Source organism: Rhinoraja longicauda, unplaced genomic scaffold (assembly GCF_053455715.1).
Source record: "Rhinoraja longicauda isolate Sanriku21f unplaced genomic scaffold, sRhiLon1.1 Scf000217, whole genome shotgun sequence".
In the NCBI taxonomy this organism is placed as follows: domain Eukaryota; kingdom Metazoa; phylum Chordata; class Chondrichthyes; order Rajiformes; family Arhynchobatidae; genus Rhinoraja; species Rhinoraja longicauda.
The window spans coordinates 131,085-158,874 of NW_027601435.1; the positions used below are offsets into that span (position 1 = coordinate 131,085).

At 47.1% G+C, this 27,790-nt stretch overlaps 1 protein-coding gene across 1 annotated transcript; it reads left to right on the top strand.

Moving 5' to 3' along the window:
* The first annotated feature begins 148 nt into the window (after nucleotides 1-148).
* LOC144590580 (ribonuclease T2-like) lies at nucleotides 149-27,790 on the top strand. Its single transcript, XM_078395099.1, has 9 exons — nucleotides 149-250; nucleotides 3,342-3,400; nucleotides 4,754-4,808; nucleotides 12,199-12,257; nucleotides 15,058-15,144; nucleotides 17,072-17,105; nucleotides 20,639-20,683; nucleotides 25,957-25,989; nucleotides 27,326-27,790. The coding sequence occupies exons 1-9, from the start codon at nucleotides 149-151 to the stop codon at nucleotides 27,356-27,358; spliced, it is 507 nt and encodes a 168-aa protein (XP_078251225.1). The 3' UTR covers nucleotides 27,359-27,790.

A 27,790-nucleotide genomic window follows, 5' to 3' on the forward strand; every position in this document is an offset into this window, starting at 1 on the left:
GAGTAGGTCTCTCAGAGGAAAGTTGCAGCAGTAGCCAAGGTGTGGCACCACAGTTGGCTGTGATGCACAGCAGGGCAAGGAAACATCTCAGTGAGCTGTGGTGTGGGGAAGAGATGGACTTCCCCTTGGCTCAGAGCGAGATCCCAGGATGGTTTGTTGCCTCTCACGTGTCAAGGACAGGGATGTCTTGGATTGGATCCGGGACATTGTGAAAGGGGAGAGAAAACAGCTGAGATTGTTGTACACAATGGTACTGACAACCTAGGCAGAACGAGAGGTGAGATCCGACAGGGTGAACTTAGAGAGTTTGGTAGAAGTTTACAAAGCAGAACTTCCAGAGTGTAATCTCAAAATTCCTCTCAGTGCCATATGCCAATGATGGTAACACTAGAATAGATGAACGCATGGCTGAAGAACTGGTGCAGAAGGCAGGCCTTTAGCTGATGAGATCACTGGGATAACTTCTGGGCAGGTGTGACCTGTACAAGAGGGACAGGGTGCATCAAAACTGGAAAAGGACCAACATCCTCTCAGGGAGGTTTGAGGAATGGGTAGTAACGGCTTTTGATACCTTCATTAATCAGGGTGTTGAGTAAAGAAGTTGCAATATTGTGTTACAGTTGCACAAGACTTTCAGGCTGCATTTGGAGTATTGTGTTCAGTTTTGGTCACTCTGCAATAGGAAGGATGTCATTAAGCTGTAAAGAGCACAGAGAAGCTAGAAGAGGATGTTGCCAGGACTTGTGAGCCTGTGCTACAGAGAGAGGTTGTGTAGGTGAGAACGTTATTCTTTGGAGTGCAGGAAGATGAGCAATGATCTTATAAAGGAGTATAAGGTCTTGAGGGGAATAGATAGGGTATTTTACCGAACGTGGGGGAATCAAGAACAAGAAGACTTAGGTTAAAGGTGAGTGGGGCAAGATTTGATTGGAACCTGAGGGTCAATTTCTTCACACAGAAGGTGGTGGCAACATAGATTACAGCCACCTGCTCCACGACCCTTGCCTCCTTTAACAACCTGGGATTATCCCTTCCAGTGCAAGTGACTTGTTAGTGTTACCTCCTCCTCCTCATCAGTTACCCCCACCCCCTCTCCCAGATCTGCATCCCTCCGCTTCTGGCAGCTCCCATTTCCTGATAACGGGTGATACAATGCCCTCAGCCATGTTCCAGCTGTGCCTCTACCTTGATGCAGATCACTCCGTTATACCCTGATCTCCTCACTCCGCTCATCCCATTTACAGGCCTTTGGAAGGCTCTGTTCCACTTTCCCTTGAAAAGCCTCTCTCCTTTTGTACTCACTGCCTCTCCCATCTCACCACATTCAGGTGGGTTTCCATTGAAGTCTCACCTTCCTCATGCTCACTCCTTCCTTCACTCCCTCCTGGGTGATCCAGGGAGCACCAGAGTTCCTTTACTTTTCCCTGGTGTGGGAATACTCCTCGTCTGTACATAAAACATCTCCCATTCTTCAGTGACAGTGCCAGCTGCCACAACATCAACACTGGTGATACATGAGGACTGGGGAGAGCGGTCCATATCGCTATCTACTAACACAAAGCACATTATCTATGCTTGCGTAAGGAAACACGAGTTGAAAAGTATTCTGTCCATTTATTTTTTTCTCCAAATAAAATTTGGCAATCTCTAATTTTCTTTGGTATCCCAGATCTTTGAAACTTGTGATTTTTTGTCCACTGAAGAAATGGCAGGCGGGTTGGTGCAGTGTATTTCCTGCAGGTTATGGGCGGTCAAGGATGCCTATGGAGCTTCTGGAGACTACACCTGCAGGAATTGTGTCCAGGTGCAGCTCCTGAGTGAACGTGTTGGGGAACTGGAGAAGCAGCTGGATGACTTTAGGGCCATCCTGGAAAATGAGAGTTTCCTGGACAAGTGAGGTTGTTACGCCAGTGATTCAGGAGGAGAGCAGGTGGGTGACTGGGAGAAAAGGGAGTAAACGTGGAGAGCAGGCGACCCCGGTGGCTGTGCCGAATGAAAACAGGTATGCCCCCTTAGGAGTTGTCGGAGCAGAAGACGCTTCCAGTCCAAGCGGTGAACAGGTCGGTGGCTCCAATCCTGGCAAGGAGACTCGACTGGGGAGACCGACGTCAGGCAGAGCCATAGTAGTGGGTGACTCCATTGTCCGAAGTGTGGGCAGGAGATTCTGTAGCGGCAGGCGGGACTTCAGGATGGTCTGTTACCTCCCTGGTGCCAGGGTTAAATATGTCACAGACCGACTTCAGAACATCCTCAAGAGGAAGGGTGAACAGCCAGAAGTGGTTGTGCACGTGGGCATGAACGACGTCGGGAAGAAGAGGAAGTTCTGCAAAGTGAATTCCAGCCCAAGCGAGTTTGTGCATGGCCTCAAGGACATCCCCTCTCTTCAGTCTATAGTAGTTGGCATCCGTCCATCGGCGAGAGGCGACGGTGAAGCTTTGATGCTGTCTTGTTTGGAGAAGGGAATGTTTAATCAATAGTCTATAATACCATTTTCCTCTGCCCCCCATCTCCTGTTTTCCATCCTTGCCTTTTCTGTCCACCATATCTTTGAATATTAAGAGGTCTGTTCTGCCGAGAATGAGCCATGTGATCAGCAGCACATCATAATCACACATGGCTCTTTGTACCTGCAGCTCACCAATCTTACTCATCACATTCTGTGTATATTGTGGACACCAGATTGTGTCTCTCAATTTGCTCCTATCCAACAATTCCTTCTCTGTCATCATCCAACACTCACACCCTCTGTTCCCCTTATTTATTTTTGCTGTTATTGCCTGGTATGCCCATACCCTGCTGATCTTGATTCAACTGTCATGACTTGGGCATTGTCCCAATCCTATTAACTTGTGACCCGTCCATCTCATGCAGGTTTCATCTGCCTCTGAATCTGAATGTACCTGCATGCATCATGGATGTTACCAGTCTACCACCTTCTCTTCATATTCTGTTCTCCCTGAAGCCTGGCCGTGCCAGCAGCCCAGAGATTGCCACCTGTCCACCTCTGGCAACATTGACAGACTTCCATTGCTGCCTTCTCCACATTGGTACCAATGTGTACCACTTGTTCTGGGTCCCACTTTCCTCTGCACCCTTTCACTCATATCCTGAGAAGCAGAGAAACATCCACCTGGAGAGAAGCAACCAATCCCACAGTCACTTTGACCCATCCACCTGTCTCTTCCACCCCTCCCTTTGTTCACTCACCCCTCTGTCCTTTTGCCAAACCCTCCCATTGCCTGCCCACTCTCTGCCTGACAATGACCCCAATGATCTATCTTTTTTTTACACTTTTTCATCCATTTTGTTTCAGTGATGGGTTTTCTTTGTTCTTTCTCCAGGTGAATCACTGGACCGGCAAAGGATGTAAATTTGAGTGGTGGACCATCCATGGCTGGTGGTAAGTCTCGTTACTCAGATGGGTTCTAGTGAGAGATGGGAGTTGTCAGGGAGAGCTGACAGGGGGGTCTCCAGTGGTAGTGTCGGGCTGTGGTGCTGGGCTGTGGTCTCCACTGAGCCCAGGCACTGGGCACCAGCGCCAGAACAACAGCTGGTTCTGCAGCTGCACGGCTGCATTCTGAGCAAAGGTCTTCAGCTCCACCTCAAATGGCCGCCCCTGAATCTGACACAACCCTGTCAGTCCCCCGCACAATTTAGACAATTCATGAAGATCACCTCTCATTCCAAAATCTCCAGTGAGCTTCGGCCCAACCTGCTCAATCTCTCATACAGCACCCCATCCCAGGACTCAACCTTTCACCATTCACCCAACTGCTCCAGAACAAGGGGCCACAGTTTAAGAATAAGGGGTAGGCCATTTAGAACGGAGATGAGGAAGAACTTTTTCAGTCAGAGAGTGGTGAAGGTGTGGAATTCTCTGCCTCAGAAGGCAGTGGAGGCCAGTTCGTTGGATGCTTTCAAGAGAGAGCTGGATAGAGCTCTTAAGGATAGCGGAGTGAGGGGGTATGGGGAGAAGGCAGGAACGGGGTACTGATTGAGAGTGATCAGCCATGATCGCATTGAATGGCGGTGCTGGCTCGAAGGGCTGAATGGCCTCCTCCTGCACCTATTGTCTATTGTCTATTGCTTCCATGGCAGCTATACCTCTCTTTAAATAAAGAGACCAAGAATCTGTTGTGATGTCACTAAAGGTCTGCAGAGACAAAGCCAGACCTCTGTTGGAATAATATATTCAAGACGTGAGTGACAATGAACTTCTTTGTTCACAATAACGTGTCAAGCCAGAGACTGCTCTGCTGACTCAGAGCATGCGACCTTTTAATATCATATTTAATAGCAAGAAATGTGGAGTGGGTCACGTATATTTGTTAACATGGTTAACTATTGTGATCCAGAATTCTCCTCTTTCCCTTATCAGCCTTAACATTAAAGATCAAAAGTACAAGGTCAGACATGTTCAACCTATGAGACACTTCACTAAAATAAAGTTCTATTTCCACGGTACGAAGTGCTCATAACAAGACAGAGAGCAGTTCAGTTCTTCCCACAATTCCCACACCTCCTCACTATTACACTTCACACCCGGCAAACCCGGGACGGGGTATATTTGCTGTCATTGCTCCAAGCTGCAGTGTGGGAGCACCGATTCTGCAACGCTGGAGTTACCACGGAGCCCCTGGTCTCTGGCACTGAGACAGAACAGGAAGTGTTGTCCCTGTGAAGAAGTTGTCAGCAAAGTGCAGGAACTCTTCAGCTTGGAGGTAGTAACTCACCCCTTCCATTTATCTTCCAGGCCCCCCCAGGGTCGCAATGTGAATAGGGATCCGTATAACTACAACAAAATAAAGGTCAGTAGTACTTACGGTTCAAGACCATCGTGGGATTTGGGTCTGGGGTGATACGCTGGCACACAGGCCTTTGGTCAATTTCTCTAGAGGGTGGGTGGGCTTTTCAAATCACACAGCAACAGGAAGTGTCCTCAGGTCTGTTCTCTGGGCATTTTACATTGGCCTCAGCTGCAGTATTTGAGATTGTGTACAGAAACACACAAACCCATTGAAAACCTTCAGTTTGTAACCCACTCCCAGTATCTGTTATTCAACATGTAAATTACTTCCTACAGACAATGAATGACATCCCACTCTGTAACTCTGGTATCTGTTATTTCCACACATAAACTATCTGAACTCCTGCCATAGATCCAAGCATGTTACTCCCCCACAGATATCTGATATTAGAATCATGCAGCATGCAAAGAGACCTGTCAGCTTATCCATGCCAATCAAGATGTCTACCAAAGCTAGTGAGCTTTGCCTGTTTGGCTCATATCCCTCTAAACCCTTCCTATGCATAAACCTGTACAAGTGTCTTTTAAACGTTATAATTCTACCCATCCCTACCAATTTCTGTGGCAGCTTCTTCCTTATACCCAGCACCCTATGTGGGAATAAGTCTCTCCCCTCTCACATTAAAGCTGCGCCCTCTAGTTTTAGACTCCCCTATGCTGGAGTATAGGCTGTGACCATGCGCCTTCTCTATGCTTCCCATGATTTCATAAACCTCCATAAGATCACCCCTCGGCCTCCTTCACTCCAGGGAAAACAGTCCCAGTCAATAGACAATAGACAATAGACAATAGGTGCAGGAGTAGGCCATTCAGCCCTTCGAGCCAGCACCGCCATTCAATGCGATCATGGCTGATCACTATCAATCAGTACCCCGTTCCTGCCTTCTCCCCATACCCCCTCACTCCGCTATCCTTAAGAGCTCTATCCAGCTCTCTCTTGAAAGCATCCAACGAACTGGCCTCCACTGCCTTCTGAGGCAGAGAATTCCACACCTTCACCACCCTCTGACTGAAAAAGTTCTTCCTCATCTCCGTTCTAAATGGCCTACCCCTTATTCTCAAACTGTGGCCCCTTGTTCTGGACTCCCCCAACATTGGGAACATGTTATCTGCCTCTAATGTGTCCAATCCCCTAATTATCTTATATGTTTCAATAAGATCCCCCCTCATCCTTCTAAATTCCAGTGTATACAAGCCCAATCGCTCCAGCCTTTCAACATACGACAGTCCCGCCATTCCGGGAATTAATCTAGTGAACCTACGCTGCACGCCCTCCATAGCAAGAATATCCTTCCTCAAATTTGGAGACCAAAACTGCACACAGTACTCCAGGTGCGGTCTCACCAGGGCCCGGTACAACTGTAGAAGGACCTCTTTGCTCCTATACTCAACTCCTCTTGTTACGAAGGCCAACATTCCATTGGCTTTCTTCACTGCCTGCTGAACCTGCATGCTTCCTTTCATTGACTGATGCACTAGGACACCCAGATCTCGTTGAACTCCCCCTCCTCCTAACTTGACACCATTCAGATAATAATCTGCCTTTCTATTCTTACTTCCAAAGTGAATAACCTCACACTTATCTACATTAAACTGCATCTGCCATGTATCCGCCCACTCACACAACCTGTCCAGGTCACCCTGCAGCCTTATTGCATCTTCCTCACAATTCACACTACCCCCCAACTTAGTATCATCTGCAAATTTGCTAATGGTACTTTTAATCCCTTCGTCTAAGTCATTAATGTATATCGTAAATAGCTGGGGTCCCAGCACCGAACCTTGCGGTACCCCACTGGTCACTGCCTGCCATTCCGAAAGGGACCCATTTATCCCCACTCTTTGCTTTCTGTCTGTTAACCAATTTTCTATCCATGTCAGTACCCTACCCCCAATACCATGTGCCCTAATTTTGCCCACTAATCTCCTATGTGGGACCTTGTCGAAGGCTTTCTGAAAGTCGAGGTACACCACATCCACTGACTCTCCCTTGTCAATTTTCCTAGTTACATCCTCAAAAAATTCCAGTAGATTTGTCAAGCATGATTTCCCCTTCGTAAATCCATGCTGACTCGGAACGATCCCGTTACTGCTATCCAAATGCTCAGCAATTTCGTCTTTTATAATTGACTCCAGCATTTTCCCCACCACTGATGTCAGACTAACTGGTCTATAATTACCCGTTTTCTCTCTCCCTCCTTTCTTAAAAAGTGGGATAACATTTGCTATTCTCCAATCCACAGGAACTGATCCTGAATCTATAGAACATTGAAAAATGATCTCCAATGCTTCCACTATTTCTAGAGCCACCTCCTTAAGTACTCTGGGATGCAGACCATCAGGCCCTGGGGATTTATCAGCCTTCAGTCCCATCAGTCTACCCAAAACCATTTCCTGCCTAATGTGGATTTCCTTCAGTTCCTCCATCACCCTAGGTTCTCCAGCCCCTAGAACATTTGGGAGATTGTGTGTATCTTCCTCAGTGAAGACAGATCCAAAGTAACGGTTTAACTCGTCTGCCATTTCTTTGTTCCCCATAATAAATTCCCCTGCTTCTGTCTTCAAGGGACCCACATTTGCCTTGACTATTTTTTTCCTCTTCACGTACCTAAAAAAACTTTTGCTATCCTCCTTTATATTATTGGCTAGTTAGTCTGTTCAGTCTGATCAATCTGAAGAAGGTTCCCAACCCAAAAGGTCTCCTGTCTATTCCCTCTGCAGATGCTGCCTGAATCCAGCATCTTACTCCAGCATTGTTTTTGCTAAAGATTCCGGCGCCTGCAGTTTCTTGTGTCCCCAGCTGATCCAATGTCACCTAATAACTCAAGCCTTCCAATCTTGTAGTATTTCACCTGTGAATATTAGGTGTAGCGGGACAGGAGGCATCTCTGGAGAGAAGGACTGGGTGACATTTCAGGTCGAGACCCTTCAGTCTGAAGAAGTCTTATCCGAAATGTTATCCATTCCTTTTCTCCAGAGATGTTGCCTGTCCCACTGAGTTACTCCAGCATTTTGTGTCTACATTCGATTTAAACCAGCATCTGCAGTTCTTTCCTACACAATATTAGGTTTAGGTTCGGCTTAAGTTTATTGTTGTCACATGTGCCGAGATACAGTGAAAAGCTTTCTTTTGCATGCTTTCCAATCAGATCAGAAAATACTATACATAAATACAATCAAGCCAAACTCGAATGCAATAGATAGAACAAAGGGGAAGATACAGAGTGCTGGAGTAACTGAGAATATGTTTCTCAGCTTTGTAGTGCATTAGTTCCAGAAACAAAGTCCAATGTCTGCAATGCAGTAGAGGTGAATTGGTTTAGTCCCCTAGTTAATGGAAGGACCGTTCAGAAGCTTGATAACAGAGGGGAAGAAGCTGTTCTGGAGTCTAGTGTTGCACGCTTTCAAGCTTCTGTACCTTCTGCTGGAAGGGAACAGGGAGAAGGATGACCAGGGTCTGACAAGTCAGTGATTGTGTTGGTTGGGTCACTGGTTGGGTCTAAGTCTGGTCTGTGTTAAACAAAGAAACAAAATGCTGGAGTAACTCAGTGGGTCTGGCAACATCTCTGAGGAATGTGGATTGGAGACGTTTCAAGTCAGGATACTTCTTCAGACTGATTGTAAGAGGTGGGGGGAAAGAAAGCTGGAGAGAGGAGGGGGATTACAAATTGTGAAGCCATAGGAAGAGATGTAAGAGGAGGGGGAAGGGAGAAATAGGCGTGAGCCAGGTAAGGCGGGGGGTGGGGGGGGTTGTTAGAGGTCACCTAAAATTGGAGAATTCAATGTTCATACTCTTGGGTTGTAAGCTTGGTAAATGTTAAAAACCCCATCTCTCGTGTGTGTAGGATAGTGTTAATGTGCGGGGGTCGCTGGTTGGCGAGGACTTGGGCCAAAGGGGCCGTTTCCGCGCTGAATGTTAATCTGAATCCTATGTTTAAAAAGCTTTGAGTCAAATGCTTAAATAGGACTTGGCAGAGAGGGATACTGTCTTAATGTGGGCAAATGGGATTAGTGTAGTTGGGTAAATTGCATGAACCCAGTATGCCAAAGAGCTCAATTCGATGCTTATAGAGTTGTAGAGTAGTGCAGCACAGAAACGTTTCCTTCAGGTAACCTTGTCTATGCTGATCATGATCCTCATCTGCATGACCCCATTTGACCACATTGGGATCTCATCTCTCTATTCCTTTCCTACCCATGTATCTGGACATTCCTACCCTGGGGAAAGGACTCCAACTATCTATGCTGTCTATGCCCCTCATGATCTTATTATCCTTTATCAACCTCCTTTTCAGGCAACATCCTGGTGAATTTTCTTTTGTCCAACTCCGTGAAGAGTTTGTGCACGGGGCAGGGATTCGGATTTCAGGATCTTTCGGATCTCTTCCAGAGCAGGGGTGACCTGTATAAAAGGGACGGGTTGCACCTAAACTGGAGGGGGACCAGCATCCTAGCGGGAAGGTTTGCTAATGCTACATGGGAGGCTTTAAACTAGATTGGCAGTGGGGTGGGATCTCGTGCAGGACAGAGGCACAGGAGAGGTTAGAATGGAGGGTGGTGTAGGAAAGGTTGATGGACAGAAGAGGGAAAAAGCCGGAGAGTGTGGAAGGAGGGATGGTTTAAACTGCATGTATTTTAATGCAAGGGCTTGATGGGTAAGGCATATGAGCTTAGGACGTGGTTAGGTTCGAACGACTGGGACGTTGTAGCCATGACTGAAACCTGGAAAAGGGAGGGGCAGGACTGGCAGCTCAATGATCCGGGGTACAGAAACTTCAGGAGAGACATGGGTGACGAAAAAAGCAAAGGGGGAGTTGCATTGTTGATTAAGGAGGATGGCACGGCTAGGTTCAGAGGTTAAGTTCAGAGGTAACATTACGGACGGTTCGTCTATTGAAACTATATAGGTGGAGCTGAGGAACAAGAAAGGGATGATCAGGAAAGGGGTGTACTACAAACGTCCAAATAATCAACGGGAATTAGAAGAGCAAATGTGCCAGGAGATTGCAGACAGCTGCAGGTCAAATAAGGTTGTTGTAGTAGGGGATTTTAACTTTCCTAATATAGACTGGGAAAATCATAGCATGAAGGGTTCAGATGAGGTTTAAGAAAGCTATGGATCGGGATGGAGAGGGTCCATGTGTTAAAATGCTCAACTGTGGCAAGGCCAACTTTGAGGGTATGAGAGAACCTTCAAGTTGACTGGAGCAGGTTATTTGATGGGGAAAGGAACATCGGCCAAGTGGGATGTTTTTAAAAGTGTACTAAAGAGAGCTCAGGATGTGTACGTCCCCGTTAGAGTGAAAGGCATAGCAGGCAAACAAGGCAGCTTGGCTGATGAGGGAAATTGAGATGTTAGTCAAAAACAAGAAGGATACATGGGACAGGTATAGGCAGCTGGGATCAAGTGCACCCCTGGAGGAGTTTTGGGAACTAAGGAGCAACTAAAAAAAGGAGAACAGAAGGGCAAAAAAGAGGCCAGGAGATAGCTCTTGCGAGTAGCCTCAAGAACAATTCCAAAAGATTTTATAAATAATTAAGGGAGAAAGGGTAACTAGAGAGAGAGTGGGACATCTCAGGAATAAAAACTGTCACCTCTGTGTGGAGCCACAGGAGATGGGCAAGGTCCTCAAATGAGAATTTCTCCTTTGTATTTACTGAGGAGAAAGACAGTAGGACAGAGGAAATTGGAGCAGTCACTGGAAGTGTCATGAGAGTCATTGTTACCGTCAAGGAAGTACTGAAGGTACTGTCGTGTATGAAGGTAGACAAATCTCCGGGGCCTGATCAGATATATCCGACGACATTCCGGGAAACTAGAGAGGAAATTACGGGAGCCCTGGTTGAAATTTATGAGTCATCCTTAAATACAGGAGAGGTGCCAGATTGGAGGGTGGCAAATGTTGTGCCTCTTTTCAAGAAAGGCTGCAGGGAAAATGCTGGGAACTATAGGCCGGTGAGCTTAACATCTGTAGTTGGTAAGTTGCTGGAGAGTATTCGGAGGGATAGAATATACAGGCATTTGGATGGGCAAGGGCTAATTAGGGATAGTCAGCATGGTTTTGTACGTGGGAGGTCATGTCTCAGAATTCTGATTGATTTTTTTGAAGACGTGAGCAAAAAGGTTGATGAGGGCAGAGCTGTAGAAGTTGTGTTAATGGACTTCAGTACGGTGTTCGACAAGGTTCCACATGGTAGGCTGCTCTGGAAGATTAGATCTCATGGGATCCAAGGAGAGACAGCTGAAAGGATAGCAAATTAGCTCCATGGAAGGAGGCAGAGGGTGATGGTGGAAGGTGGCTTCTCAGAATGGAGGCCTGTGACGCGTGGTGTGCCTCAGGGTTTGGTGCTGGGCCCATTACTGTTTGTCATCTACATCAATGATTTGGATGAGAACATACAGGGCAAGATTATCAAATTTGCTGATGATACCAAAGTTAGTGGTTTTGCAGATAGTGAAGATGGTTGTGAACAATTGCAGCAGGATCTGGATCGATTGGCAAGGTGGGCGGAGGAGTTGTGATGGAATTTAATGCAGAGAAGTGTGAGGTGTTGTATTTTGGGACGTCGAACAAGGGTAGAACCTACACAGTAAAATGGTAGGCCTCTGTGTAGTGTTACAGAGCAGAGGGATCGAGGAGTACAGGTGCATGGTTCCTTGAAGGTCACGTCGCAGGTAGATAAGGTAATCAAAAAGGCTTTCGGCACTTTGGCCTTCATCAGTCAGAGTATTGAGTATAGAAGTTGGGAGGTCATGTTACAGTTTTATAAGACGTTGGTGAGACCACATTTAGAATATTGTGTTCAGTTCTGGTCACCATGTTATAGCAAAGATATTGTCAAGCTTGAAAGGGTTTAGAAAAGATTTACAAGGATGTTGCCAGGACTAGAGGGTGTGAGCTATAGGAAGAGGTTGACTAGGCTGGGTCTCTATTCCATGGAGCGTAGGAGGATGAGGGGAGATCTTATAGAGGTAAACAAAATCATGAGAGGAATAGATCGGGTAGATGCACAGAGTCTTTTACCCAGAGTAGGAGAATCAAGGACCAGAGGGCATAGGTTCAAGGTGAAGGGACAAAGATTTAATCGTAATCCGAGTGGTAACCTTTTCACACAGAGGGTGATGAGTGTATGGAACAAGCTACCAGAGGAGGTAGTTGAGGATGGGACTATCCCATTGTTTAAGAAACAGTTGGACAAGTACATGGATAGGACAGGTTTGTAGTATAATGGACCAAGCAAATGGGACTAGGGTAGCTGGGCCACTGCTGGCCGGTATGGACCAACTTGTTTGCAATCCAGCTGCTATTGTGATGTGATGTTCTCTTTCTTGTATTTTCAGTTTTTATTTCACTCTTGTCCTGACACAAACTTAATTTGTTTATTTTCAGGATTTAATGGAAGAGTTGACCGTCGTTTGGCCCGATCTGTCTAGCCATAACGCTCTTTGGTAATGGTTTGTACCTCAGGTGGATAAATCCCCAGGGGTTGACCAAATGTATACTTGCACCTTGTGAAAAGCTCGGGTAGAAATTGTGGAGCCCTTGCACAGATATTACCATCATCTTTAGGCACAGGTGAAGTTCCAGTAGACTGGAGGGTGGCTAATGTACAGTTATTTAAGGGCACCAAGGACAAGCCAGGGCACCACTGGTGAGTGAGCCTGCATCAGTAGTGGGTACGTAACTGCAGGTGATTCTGAGGGACATCATTTACCAGCAGTTGATAGATAAAGACTGATCAGGGATAATCATAGGAAATCATATCTCACAAAGCAGACAGTTTTTTAAAGAGGTGACCAAGAGGATTGATTGAGGTTAAAGATCGTTGTCTATGTGGACATTAGCTGGGCCATGACAAGGTCATAAGTGATTGGAGCAGAATTAGGCCATTCGGTCATTCCACAATAGTGACCCAGCATCGATCCCTGTGGCACACCACTGGTTTCTGATCTCCAATCTGAATAACAACTCTTTACTATACCCTCTGGCTCTTGCCATCAAACCAATTTTCTCACCAATTGGCTAGTTTGCCGTGGATCCCATGTGATCTAACCTTCCAGCCGAGCTTACAATGCGATACCTTGTCAAAGGCCTTGCTGAATTTAGCAGGCCACACTGCCCTCATCAATCCTCTTCTAACTTCTAAATGTTGTGAGAGTCACTGCTTCCACTGCCTCGAGCAGTGTGTTTCAGATTCCAACTACCCTCTCTTGAAAAAGTTATTTTCAGATCTCTAAATCTTTTCCCACTTCTCCTAAAAGTGAGCCATCTAGTTTCCTACTATCTGCTCTGTCTCTTACTCTCATACCTTTGTGCATGTCCACCGGGTCCCCTTCAGCCTCCTCAACTCCCGGGAAAGCTAACGCTGTCTATCCAGTCGTTCCTCATAATTCAGGTGCCTAATCCTAGATCAGAATTATACAGTTCTCCAGGTGTGGCCTGACCCATAGATAAAGTTGTAACACTGTTCTTATTTAGTGCCTGACAAATGAAGGGAAATATTGTGCACACCTGTGCTGGCAACCTTGTGTACTGCACACCTGCAATCCTTGGGTTTGAACACCAAAGTTTGTCTGTTCAATGGTTTAGGTGGCACAGTGGTACAACTAGTAAAGCTACCACCACACGGCTCCAGTAACCCCTGGTTCAATCCTGATATCTGCTGCTGCCTGTGTTTGTACATTCTCCCTGTTATTCTGTGGGCTTCCCAAGGGTGCTCTGGATTCTTCCCATATTCAAAAGATGTGTGAGGGCTACGTTAATTGGCTGCTATAAATGAAGGGGGAGAATCTATGGGGCAATTGATCATAAAATGGGTGCTTGGTGGTCAGTGCAGACTCAATAAGCCAAATAACTGACTGCTGTGCTGTACCTTCATATCAGTCAAATCTCCAACCCACTGGATCCCCTCCCACGGACACTCTCCCCACCATTCTGCCCCAATCACCCACTCTCCCCACCACTCTGCCCCATCACCCACTCTCCCCCATCACCCACTCTCCCCCATCACCCACTCTCCCCATCCCCATCCCTCCCATGGACACTCTCATCACCCACTCTCCCCATCCCCACCCCTCCTATGGACACTCTCCCCCATCACCCACTCTCCCCACCCCCTTCCCACCCTTCAACGGACACTCGCACCACCCACTCTCTACACCCCTCCCACGGACACTTTCATCACCCACTCTACACCCCTACCACGGACACTCTCCCCCATCACCCACTCTCCCCACCCATGGACACTGTGCCTCATTACCCACTCACCCCAACCCCACCCCTCCTGTGGACATTCTCCCCCATCACCCCTCCCCTCCCATGGACACTCTCCCTCATCACCCACTCTCCCTGCCCCCACCCCTCCTCTGAACACTCTCCCCCACCACTCACTCTCCCCACCCCCTCCCCACCCACGGACACTCTCCCTCATCACCCACCCTCCCTGCCCCCACCCCTCCTGTGGACATTCTCCCCCATCATCGCTCCCCTCCCATGGACATTCTCCTTCATCACCCACTCTCCCCACCCCCACCCCCACCCCCACCATGGACACTCTCCTTCATCACCCACTCTCCCCACCCCCCCCCCCCTCCCCTCCCCTTCCAACTGGACAAATAATGTTTTGGTTCCTGATCTTCAGACTGGAAAAAATGGTCATCTGTGCATTTTCTCCCTGTAGATACTGTCTGGTCTCCACCAACTTGTTTTTAATTTCCTCTAAACATTTCTATCCAAATGCCTGTCCAAATGTCTTTTAAATCCATCTCTACATGACCTTTGTCAGCTTATTCCATAAATGTAGCACCGTCTGTGTGGAAAAGATTGCCCCTTAGGTCCCCTTTAAATCTTTCCCCTCTCACCTTAAACCTATGCCCTCATGTTTTAGACACCCGAACCCTGGGAAAGCAGTCACTTTATTGCCTTCTTCGCTCCAGTGAAAACAGCCCCAGCCTGTCCAGTCCCTCCATATCATTCAATCCCTCCTGTCCCTGTTACATCCTCATCAATCTCTTCTGTACCCTTTCCAACTTAATGACGGGGTTCCCATTGTTGAAATTATTCCTATATATTTAGTTGGAATAATTCCTGTAGTTGGGTGACTGGAACTCTGCACAATAGTCCAAGTGTGGTCTCACCAACAATATCATTCAAAGACAGTTTCTGTTTCTCCTTCAATCCATCTTTCAGCTCTGCACTCTTGAAAACTCTTCATATTGAAACATTGCTGTTCCTAATCTCTTTCCACAGGCCCCAACAGTGGGATACATACGGTAAGCCTGCTACTCAGACATTAACAGTGCATCGGTACTTTGAGAAAGGTCTGAACTACTACAGGTGAGGACCTGATGTGTGTATCTCACTGACATACAGCCCCACCACCACCATCCACAGGAGGAGAGAGAGACAAAATGAGGAAGGGTGGCAGAGAGACAAATATATGGAAGAAGAGAGACAGAGGCAGGGAGATGGAGAGAGAGAGAGAGAGAGAGAGAGAGAGAGAGAGAGAGAGAGATGGAAGGAGGGAGAGGAGGAGGACGGACAGAGAGAGAGTCTGAGGGAGAAGTGATGGAGAGAGTAAGAGTGACAGAGGGGGAGACAATGAGAAGGAGAGGGGAGATTGAGGACAGAGCACAAAGAGATGGGAAAAGATGGAGAGTGGAAGGAGAGAGCAACAGAGTGTGAGTGGCAGAGAGAGAGTGGGAGATAAAGGATGCAGCGAGGGAGAGAGAGAAGGGGGAGATGCACAGATGCCTGACAAAACAAACAGATGTGGGAAACAGGCAGACACAGGAAGATAGATAGATAGTTACAGATAGATGTGTGAAAAGAGGGGAGGAGGACAGATGTGAAGAGATGGAGAGCTATACAGGCAGGGAGAAAGAGATGGATGGGTAGAGGGAGAGGCAGAATATAGATCATATAGACAGAGTGCTATGCAGCATGGAAACAGGGCCTTCAGCACCTCTTCCATGCTAACCAAAGTGTTCACCTCGAGCCACACCCATTAGGTTGCGTTTGGCCCATACTCCTCTAAACCTTTCCAATCCATGTACCTGTCCGTATAACTTTGAAATATTGTTATTGTACTCGCTCCTCCTACCTCTTCTGGCAGCTCATTTCATACTCCCACCACCCTCAGATCTCTTTTAAATCTTTCCCCTCTCATCGAAAATCTAGTTTTACACTTTCCCGCCCTTGGGAAAAGACTGTGATCATCCACATGATCGAAGTTCCCTGTGTTACACCCTGCATTGTTCCAGGCCTATCAGTACAATGCAGCACAGGAACAGGCCATTTGGCCCACAATGTCAGTGCTGTTCATGATGCCAAGATAAACTAATCTCCTCCACCTGCACATGATCCACATCCCTCCATTCCCTGCATATCCATGTACTTATTTAAAGGCCTCAAATGTCACTATTGTATCTGCCTCCACCACCACCCTCAGCAGTGTGTTCCAGGCACCCACCACTCTCCTTTAAACTTTGCCCCTCTCACTTTAAAGCTTTGCCCTCTGCTCTTTGAGTCTGGTCCTTATAAATTAAACCCTCCATAGCATTATCTGCAGAGGAATCTTGAGGAGCAAGTCCATAGTTCACTGAAAGTGGAAGCACAACATGGATAGGGAGGTAAAGAAGGCAGACAGCTTGCTTACCTTCATCAGTCAGATGTGGGTTTTACAATCAGGTGATCATGTTGCAGCTTTATAAACTATGGTCAGGGCACATTTGGAGTATTGTGTGCAGTATTGTGTGTGGGGGGGAAGAGGGGGGAATAAAAGAGAAATGAGGGATCTGGGGATGGGAGATGAGCACACTGAGGAAGGAAAATGGTGGGGTGTGAAGGGGCAGATGGGAGATAGTGAAATAAATGGGCTGCACCAGGTGTCGGAGGGGGGAACGGAAACGAGAGAGGGCATGGGGGTATTACTTGATATTGGTGAATTCAATGTTCATACCATTGGGTTGTGAACCTGTGTAGATGGACAGAGAGCTGCACAATGCAACAGGAACACAGATCAGTTTTTGTTCACAAATCGTTGCTACTCTCCAATGTGATTGTGTGCCAGAGAGGGAGAGTGTGTGGAGAGGTGGGAATACTGAGAGGGAGCGCATGGGTTAATGGGGATTAAGCAGAGAGGGTGAGGAATGTGGGGACGGTATGTTGGTGAGGGGGAGGAAGGGATACAATAATTTGTATTTACTTATGAGCGTTGAATGTTGATGTGCAGCGGAAACAAAACTTCTTTGTTTTGTTGCAGACGTGTGAAAGGTTGTGTAGACCAAGACCCAGAGGTAAGTCATGCTCAATTAATGGTTCTTTGTTACAAGGTGTTTATGTTATGAGACAGGGACCTAATGTTACCAATGTACAGGAGTCCTCGGCGCCGTCTCTTCCGTATCCCCCCCCCCCCCCCCCGTGTCATATCTCCCCCCCCCACCCCGTGTCATATCCCCCCCCCCCCGTGTCATATCTCCCCCCCCCCATGTCGTGTCTCCCACCCCCAACCCACGCATAAAATGTTACAAAAACTCATTGGAGTCTCTTGCATCTTATCTGCCAGAGGTCTGCCAGGCCTTATTTTTTTGCCCTTTAGTTTTCCTTTACGAACATCCTTTACAAGGATGTTGCCAGGACTTGAGGGCCTGAGCTACAGGGAGTGATTGGGCAGTCTAGGACTTTATTCCCTGGAATGCAGGAGGATGAGGAATGAACTTACAGAGGAGTGAGTATAAGATCATGAGTGGAATAGATAAGGTGAATGCACAGTCTTTTACCCAGAGTAGGGGAATCAAGAATCAGAAGCCATAGGATTAGGGTGATAGGGGAAAGATTTAATAGGAACCTAAGGGGCAACTTTTTCACACAGAGGGTGGTGGGTAAATGGAATGTTGGGTATATGGATGGGTACATGGATAATGAAGGAGGGATATGGGCCAAGTGCAAGTAGGTGGGACTAGTATAACAATCAAACAATCTCCTAGATGTTCTAGTGGCCAGAGATCCTAGGGTAACGGAGGAACTGAAGGAACATTAGGCAGGAAATGGTGTTGGGTAGACTGATGGGACTGAAAGCTGATAAATCCCCAGGGCCTGATGGTCTGCATCCCAGGGTACTTAAAGAGGTGGCTCTAGAAATTGTGGACGCATTGGTGATCCTTTTCCAATGTTCTATAGATTCAGGATCAGTTCTTGTGGATTGGAGGGTAGCTAATGTTATCCTACTTTTAAGAAAGGAGGGAGAGAGAAAACGAGAAATTATAGACCAGTTAGTCTGACATCAGTGGTGGGGAAGATGCTGGAGTCAATTATAAAAGATGAAATTGCAGAGCATTTGGATAGCAGTAACAGGATCGTTCCGAGTCAGCATCGATTTACCAAGGGGAAATCATGCATGACTAATCTTCTGGAATTTTTTGAGGATGTGACTAGGAAAATTGACAGCGGAGAGTCAGTGGATGTTGTGTACCTCGAATTTCAGAAAGCATTCAACAAGGTCCCACAAAGGAGATTAGTGGGCAAAATGAGAGCACATGGGTTTGGGGGTAGGGTACTGACATGGATAGAAAATTGGTTGGCAGACAGAAAGCAAAGAGTGGGGATAAATGGGTCCCTTTCAGAAAGGCAGGCAGTGACTAGTGGGGTACCGCAAGGCTCGGTGCTGGGACCGCAGCTATTTAATATATACATTAAAGACTTGGATGAAGGGATTAAAAGTACCATTAGCAAATTTGCAGATCATACAAATCTGGGTAGTAGTGTGAACTGTGAGGAAGATGGTATAAGGTTGCAGGGTGACTTGGACAGGTTGTGTGAGTGGGCGGATGCATGGCAGATGCAGTTTAATGTGGATAAGTGTGAGGTTATCCACTTTGGTGGTAAGATTAGGAATGCAGATTATTATCTGAATGGTGTCAAGTTAGGAAAAGGGGACGTACAACGAGATCTGGGTGTCCTAGTGCATCATTCACTGAAAGGAAGCTCCAGGTGCAGCAGGCAGTGAAAGCCAATGGAATATTGGCCTTCATAACAAGAGGAGTTGAGTATAGGAGCAAAGAGGTCCTTCTGCAGTTGTACAGGGGCCTAGTGAGACCGCACCGGGAGTACTGTGTGCAGTTTTGGTCTCCAAATTTGAGGAAGGATATTTTTGCTATTGAGGGCGTGCAGCGTAGGTATACTAGGTTAGTTCATGGAATGGCGGGACTGTCATATGTTGGAAGACTAGAGTGGCTAGGCTTGTATACACTGGAATTCAGAAGGATGAGAGGGGATCTTATCGAAAGGGGAAATCATGCTTGACTAATCTACTGGAATTTTCTGAGGATGTAACTAGGAAAATTGACAGGCTAGAGCCAGTGGATGTGGTGTACCTCGACTTTCAGAAAGCCTTCGACAAGGTCCCACATAGGAGATTGGTGGACAAAATTAGAGCACATGGTATTGGAGGTAGGGTACTGACATGGATAGAAAATTGGTTGACAGACAGAAAGCAAAGAGTGGGGATAAATGGGTCCCTTTCAGAATGGCAGGCAGTGACTAGTGGGGTACCGCAAGGCTCGGTGCTGGGACCGCAGCGAATTACAGTATACATCAATGACTTGGATGAAGAGATTAAAAGTACCATTAGCAAATTCGCAGATTTGGTCTCCAAATTTGAGGTAGGATATTCTTGCTATTGTGGGCGTGCAGCGTAGGTTTACTAGGTTAATTCCTGGAATTGCGGGACTGTCATATGTTGAAAGACTGGATTGACTAGGCTTGTATACACTGGAATTTAGAAGGAGGAGAGGAGATCTTATCGAAATGTATAAGGTTATTAAGGGGTTGGACACGTTAGAGGCAGGAAACATGTTCCCAATGTTGGTGGAGTCCAGAACCAGGGGCCACAGTTTAAGAATAAGGGGTAGGCCATTTAGATCGGAGATGATATGGATAGGTATGTAGTTTAAATGACTGGGTAAATGTAAAAATTGTCCCTAGTGTGTGTAGGATAGTGTTAGTGTGCGGGGATCGCTGGGCGGCGCGGACTTGGTGGGCCAAAAAGGCCTGTTTCCGTGCTGTATCTGAAATATGAAAGAAAAAAAAAGAAGAAAAAAAATGAGGAAAAACTTTTTCAGTCAGAGAGTTGTGAATCTGTGGAATTCTCTGCCTCAGAAGGCAGTGGAGGCCAATTCTCTGAATGCATTCAAGAGACAGCTAGATAGAGCTCTTAAGGATAGCGGAGTCAGGGGGTATGGGGAGAAGGCAGGAACGGGGTACTGATTGAGAATGATCAGCCATGATCACATTGAATGGCGGTGCTGGCTCAAAGGGCCGAATGGCCTCCTCCTGCACCTATTATCTACTGTCTAATATAGATGGGGCATATTGGTCAGCATGGGCAGGTTGTGCCTATGGGCCTGTTTCTGTGCTGTGTGATTCCATTACTATAAATGTGCCCTGCAGTCCACTACATTCTCCAGGGATACGCTTTGTCCCAGCCACCTGGACCTGATCCAAGCCTCCTTTTTCCTGACCTTTTCAGGACGTTTCTGCAACTTCAATTACCTTTTGTGCTTTCCTTTGCCGATACTGTAGTGGGATCTTGAACCTGAAATGTTAAATCTGTTTCTTTCCCCATAAACGTTACCTGACTTGCTGAGGTTATTTATTGTTTTCTATTTTATTTAGATTTCCAGCCAATCCGTCATCCAGTAATACGTGCTGATGTAATGTGCTCGGAGCACTTCCCTCTCTGCGTTTCATTAGTTTGTCATCGTCTTTTCTGTCTGAAGGATCATAGCTGGTCAGTCCACTCCTGGTAACCTCCACTTTCCTTTGTTCACAGAAAGCCAAAGCATGCTTCACAAATCTACCATCTGTGAAGAGATGTGTAAGTATCAGGTCCTGAAGGAAAAAGCTCACAACCAGCCCATAATCCATGTTCCCCTTGATATCCAGAAATCTAGTAATCTCTGTTGTGAATGCCCTCAGTGGCTGAGCTCCCACACCCCTGTGTGATGAAATCTAAAGAATCGCCACCTATGAGGATGGGGATTTTTTTCTTATCTCAGTACTCAACAGCCTGTCCCAACTTGCAATCCCAACAACCCCCTACTTCTACACTTCTCAACTAGAGGAACCAACATTGCAATAAATCCCCTCCCAAAGCCTATAATGGATATGCAAATCATCAAGAGGTTATTACTCATTATTTTCCACTCGAGAGGACAGGCCCATTCTGCTTAATCTCTCCTCAGGATAAAATCACTCTGGTCCAAATGTACCACAACAAGTTCACCCTGAGCTGCAACCCCTTAAAATTACAACAGATTTTGACAATAGACAATAGGTGCAGGAGTAGGCCATTCGGCCCTTTGAGCCAGCACCACCATTCAATGTGATCATGGTTGATCATTCACAATCAGTACCCCGTTCCTGCCTTCTTCTCATACCCCCTGACTCCGCTATCTTTAAGAGCTCTATCTAGCTCTCTCTTGAAAGCATCCAGAGAATTGGCCTCCACTGCCTTCCGAGGCAGAGAATTCCACAGATTTACAACTCTCTGAATGAAAAAGTATTTCCTCATATCCGTTCTAAATGGCTTACCCCTTATTCTTAAACTGTGGCCCCTGGTTCTGGACTCCCCCAACATTGGGAACATGTTTTCTGCCTCTAATGTGCCTAATCCCTTAATAATATATGTTTGAATAAGACCGCCTCTCATCCTAAATTCCACCGTATACAGGCCTAGTCGCTCCAGTCTTTCAACATACGACAGTCCCACCGTTTTGGGAATTTACCTAGTGAATCCATGCTGCACGCCCTCAATAGCAAGAATGTCCTTCCTCAAATTTAGAGACCAAAATTCCACACAGAACTCCAGGTGTGGTCTCACTAGGGCCCTGTACAACTGCAGAAGGACCTCTTTGCTCCTATACTCAACTCCTCTTGTCATAAAGGCCAACATGCCATTAGCTTTATTCACTGCCTGCTGTACCTGCATGCTAACTTTAAGTGACTGATGACCAAGGACACCCAGATCTCTTTGTACTTCCCCATTTCCTAACTTGACACCATTCAGACAATAATCTGCCTTCCTGTTCTTTCCACCAAAGTGGATAACCTCACATTTATCCACCTTAAACTGCATCTGCCATGCATCTGCCCACTCACACAACCTGTCCAAATCACCCTGCATCCTCATAGCATCTTCCTCACAGTTCACACTGCCACCCAGCTTTGTATCATCTGCAAATTTACTAATGGTACTTTTAATCCCTTCATCCAAGTCATTAATGTACTTCGCAAGAATGGCGTTGGAGAGAGAACTGAAGGCGACAGGAGGATAGTCATACTGCGCGGAAACACGCCCTTCGGCCCAACTTGCCCACACCAACCAACATGTCCCATCTACACTGGCCCCACCTGCCTATGTTTGGCCCATATCTCTCTAAACCTGTCCTATCCATGCACCTGTCCAAATGTTTCTTAAACATTGTGATACTACCTGCCTCTACTACCTCCGGCAGCTCATTCCATACATCCACAACCTGTGTGAAAGTTACCCCTAGGTTCCTATTAACTTTCCCCCCCCTCACCTTAAAACTATGTCCTCTGGTTCTTGATTCCCCTACACTGGGCAAGAGGCTCAGTTTGTCTACCCAATCTATTCCTCTCATGATTTTGTACACCTCTATAAGATCACCCCTCATCCTCCTGCGCTCCAAGGAATAGAGTCCTGCTTGCTCAACCTCCATATAATTACGACTCATAAATCTCAGGCCCTTGAATCCTGGCAAGATTCTTGTAAATCTTCTCTGCACCCTTTCCAGCTTGACACCATCTTGCCTAATGCCTAATCAATGTCTGATATAAATGCAACAGGACTTCCCAACTTCTATACTTAATACTCTGACAGATGAAGGCCAGTGTGCCAAAAACCTTTTTGACCACCTTATCTACTTGTGTTGCCACTTTCAACAAACTATGTACCTGCGCTCCTAGATCTTCCTTCTCTACAACTCTCCCCAGAGACTTACCGTTCACTGTGTAGATTCTGCCCATTTTAGTCTTCCCAAAATGCAACACCTCACATTTCTCTGATTGAATTCCATCAACCATTCCTCAGCCCTCCTGGCCAACCGATCAAGATCCTGCTGCAATTTTTGACAACTGTGGCAACGTATCGAGAAAGGCCCGAAATAAAGGCAAGGAGCCGGGTATTTCGGGAGGTTTGATTTTATTACGTTTGCTAGACCGGTCAAGTCTGTCAGAGTGAAATCGTGCCCAAAACCTTGTCCTTTATAACCGTAGCAAAGGGCTGCCCCCCTGAACCGGTCCATTCCCGTGCCGAGGGGTCGGTAGTGGTATGGCCCGACCCTTGGGAGCCGCCACAGGATACCGCCCCCCAGAACCGGAGGCACGAAACGCACTGGTGGTCGCACTACCCGACCGGACTGCGTACGAAAATCGGCCAACAGAGGGGCCGGCGGAGGCACAGTTGGAGGGACAGGTGGTGGGACCTGCAAAGAGGGGCAACCTCGTGACCGAGGCTGGTCGATGTCCAAGTGGGCCGGCTTCAAGTGGTCAATTGACATGGCCTCCGTCCGGCCCCCCATGTCCAAGACAAAGGTTGTCTGTCCGTGCTCCAGCACCCGGTACGGGCCCTCATAAGGCCTCTGGAGTGGCGTCCGGTGGGTGTCACGGCGCAGGAACACATGGGTGCAGTCCCGGAGGGCCGATGGCATGAACAGGCGGAATGTACCATGGCGGGACGTCGGCACAGGTGCGAGCTTGCCAACTCGCTCTCGAAGGCGCTGTAGTTAAGCTCCATCTTAACTATCTAAAATACCACCCACTTTCGTGTTATCTGCAAACTTGCTAATCATGTACATTCCCATCCAAATCAATGATATAGATGACAAACAGCAATGGGCCCACCACCAAACCCTGAGGTACACCACCAGTCACAGGCCTCGAGTCTGTGAAAAGAAACCTTCCACCATCAGCCTCTGCTTCCTTTCATGAAGCCAATTTTCTATCCATCCAGCTATCTCTCCTTAGATCACATGCGATCTAACCTTCCAGATGTTCCAGGTGTTCCGGATGTGGCCTTCATTCTATCGGTGACACAAAGCATAGATTCAGCGACTGTTTTGCCGGACACTTGAGCTCGACCCACCAAAGATGACTGGATTTCCCAGTTACTAACCACATTAAACCCCCTTCCCATTCCAACACTGACTTTTCTGTCCTGTGCTTCCTCCATTGCCAGAGTGAGGCCAGACACAAACTAGAGGAACAGTGCCTCAAATTCCACGGGTCGCTTACAACCTAATAATATGGACATTTAATTCTCCAATTTGGGTAACTTACCAAACTCCCCCACCTTCTTCCCCCCTTCCTTCCCCCCAGTCCATCTCTCTTCCCTGTGCTACACCTGGACTCATAACCATTTCTCTCTCACCCATTTCCTTCCAACTACATTCCTTCCTCTAGCTTCACAATTTTCAACTCACCCTCTGGACTTTGTTCAACCATTCGCTGATCAAAAAACCTTTGTCTGTGTCCACCCGTGACTCATAGGCTTTGTCCTGCCCCTCCTCTCATCCAACTTCCTTCCCACCCCACCCACCCCCAAAATCAGTCCAAAGAAGTGTCCCAACCTGAAACCTTAATGTCTTTCGAAGTTGCAACAGGCAGGAATGAAAAAGAGGACCCAGTTGATATGTATTTGGACTCAGAGGCCTTTAATAAAGTGGAGTATAGGAGGTTATTAAACAAAATTTACATGCTCGGCCATGAGGATAATATACGAGCCAGGACTTGGTCAACTGAGAGAAGATGGAGTGGGATAAAATGGGTCATTTTTTGGACTGGGTGGCTGTGACCAGGAATGATGCTGGATTAATGCTGGGCCCAGCTGCTCACAATTGATATCCCTGAATTGTATTAGAAGATCAGGTTGGATATGTCCAAGCAAAACACAAACTGCTGGAGGAACTCAGCATCAGTGGAGGCAGAGGGATGGTGCCTGTTTGGGGTCAGGATCCTGCACCAGCTCACTACATGATGTATCCAAGGTAGCTGACGATACCAAGCCAGGATTATGCAGAGACATCGGGCAGAACATGGCGGATGGAAAATAATGTGGAGAAAGGTGGAGAATTTTAAATGGTGGGAAAATGAACGGCGTTGGTGTTGGGAGAGGTCCAAGTATGGGGTTCTTGCACACCAACCACTGAAAGTTCACATGTAGGGTAGTGAGCTATTTGTTGTGTGTTGAGCTTTATTTTAAGAGGATTGCTCCAATTATATGGGGCACTGGTGAGACAGGATCTGGAATATGTACAGATCTGCTGTACCTGCCTGAGGAAAGATTACCCTCAATGGAGGGTGAGCCGCATTGCTTTACCAGGTTGAATGGTGGGTTGGGATGGGGTCTGGCTGCTCCTCTGTAGAGAGAACGAACAAACTTGGTCTAAACTCTAGTTCCAAGAATGAGAGGTGATCTCATTGAAACACAAATTTTTACTGGATTTGATATGAATTTGATGTTTCCATTGCCTACAGTCTGAAATACAATTATCCCCCACTCTCAGCTGCCGGTCCATGCTGCTACCCAATCTTTAACCCCCTCTGGCCCAGTTTCACACAGCCTTGAGGGTAGGACTTCATCAAACCCCTGAAAGCCCTCTCAGAGATTGAATAGATGGAGGATGGCAGGAGAGAGGGAGAGCAGAAGATACGGGGGGGGGGGGGGGGGGGAAGGGGATTGACAACAGCAGAGATGTTTCAGGCGAGGAACTCCAGTGATCTGGGATGTGCTGCCTGAATGGAGCTCAGTAGATTCACAGCATTGGGTAAAGGGAACTGGAGAAAGTCTGGACTGTGGGGAGGAATGGGGAGTGAGACTCAGCAAGGAGCTCCACCATCAAGCTGGAACAAGCCTGATGGGCTGAGTGGACTCCTGTCATTCACCGATTCTCAAATCCAATCTAGAATTCCAGAGGGGGAGGGGATGTGGGACTTGTTCCCACCCTGTGCCTGGCTCTCCCTCTCCACGGTTCAGTAGTTGATAATCTCTCCTTATTTCTGCTCCTGATGTCCTAACTTAGATCCGTCCGTACCTGGTAACCTTATCTTTCCGCTCTCTGTTCACAGCAAATAATCTGGGGAAACGTAAATGGAAATAAAGTGAGTATCAAGTCCTGAGTATAAAAGCGAACACTCGATCCAGAGAAGGTGTCTGCAACTAAGCGCTAGTGGGGAGAAGTGATGTTGGTGACAGGACAATGGGTGGAACAGGAAGTGAGTGAGAGAAGTGAAACAGAGAACTGGAAGGCAGAGTGAGGTGAGAGGGGTACAGGGGAGAGATAGTTTGGGGGGAGAGTGTGAGGGAGGCAGATAGGTAGACCGGGAGGAAGGAGAGGGAAATAGAGAAGAGAAGAAAGAGTGGCAAAGAGAAATGCAAGGGTTATGGCCACATCATGCAACACAGAACCCTCAGTCCATTGTGTCCATGCTGACCATTAGGTATCCAACTCCAACCACTTGGTCCGCACCCTACTCAGTCTTGGTAATTCAGGAGCTCATGCAAATGTTTCTTCAACACTGAAAATTTCTGCCTCCACCATCCCTTCAAGGAGATCATTCCAGATTCCAATCACCCTCTGAATGGATAAAGGTCTTCCTCGGATCCTCCTTAGACCAACACCCTCTGTCCCTAGACACATGTACCATTGGGAAACATTTCCTACAATCTATCTCTTACAGCATGGATACAGCTGCTTCGGCCTAACCTGTCCACACCGACCAAAATGCCTCATATAAGCAAGTTCCATTTGCCTGTGTTTGGCCCATATCCCTCAATGTCTTTCATATCCATGTGCCTGTTCAAGAGTCTTTTAAATGCTGTTATAGTTCCTGCAAGAATGATCTCCACTGGCACCTAATTCCATGACCCAACATCCTCTGATTGAAAAAAGTGGTCTTCAGGTTCCTATTACATCTTGCCCCTTTCTCCTTAAATCTAGGACCTCTGACTTTTGATTGTCTATCCTGGATAAAAGACTCTATTCACTCTCCTCATGATTTTAAACACCCAAAACACATCACTCTCTCTAACTCAGGCCATCAAGCCATGAAAAATTCTGGTAAATTATTTCTAGATTATTTAGTCCTGTCCACTGTGCCTTCCCTCCACAGATGCTGCCTAACCTGCTCACTTCCCCTAGCAGCATGGTTTTCCCATCTATTCTTGGGCAGGGACAGACCTGGAGTGACAGAGCCCCAGAGGATGAATGGGTGGATGGGGCGGTGGTCGTCAGTGAATGGGGGGGAGGGGGGGGGGGAGAGGTAGTAGGGTTTGGGTTGACAAGGACAAGGGCCTGCCAGTGGGTTGGGGTGATAGTCTGAGTTAATGGGGGGTTTGCACAGTGAGTGAGTGAGGGGTGACCCTTCACCGACTGTTGGTCACCCTCACTCCAGCTCCTTTCCCAGAAAGGTTTTCACCACTTTCTTTTGCCCGCAGATTATTACTGAAGCACTATTGTATCTCAAGTAACCGTACAGAGCTCACAGCCAATCAACTGCACAGCACGCTACGATTCTGCAAATGCTCAGCGGGACAGGGGATGGAAAGGGATGGAAGAACAGAGACTGCCAGAGACACTCTGGTGGATGGATAAACAGGAAAAAGAGGCAGGTTGAAAGAGGGAAAGAGAGAAAGTTGGAGGTGTTCATGTGTTAGTCCTGTCGAGCTGCTAAATTCTCACTGCAGTTATCACCTGAAGGTAATATTCTTTATTGGAGACTCAGCTGTGACCTGTGCTCACATCACACATCGTCACTACATGGACATGCACCTTTCAATGTTCTCAAAATTATTATGGGGAGAGACCTAGAGGAAACATATGTACAAGCAGAGGAAGGACACCACACAAACAGGCAAAGAAGTGGTGTGATAGACAGATTGAAACTCCAGGGGTTCAGCAAA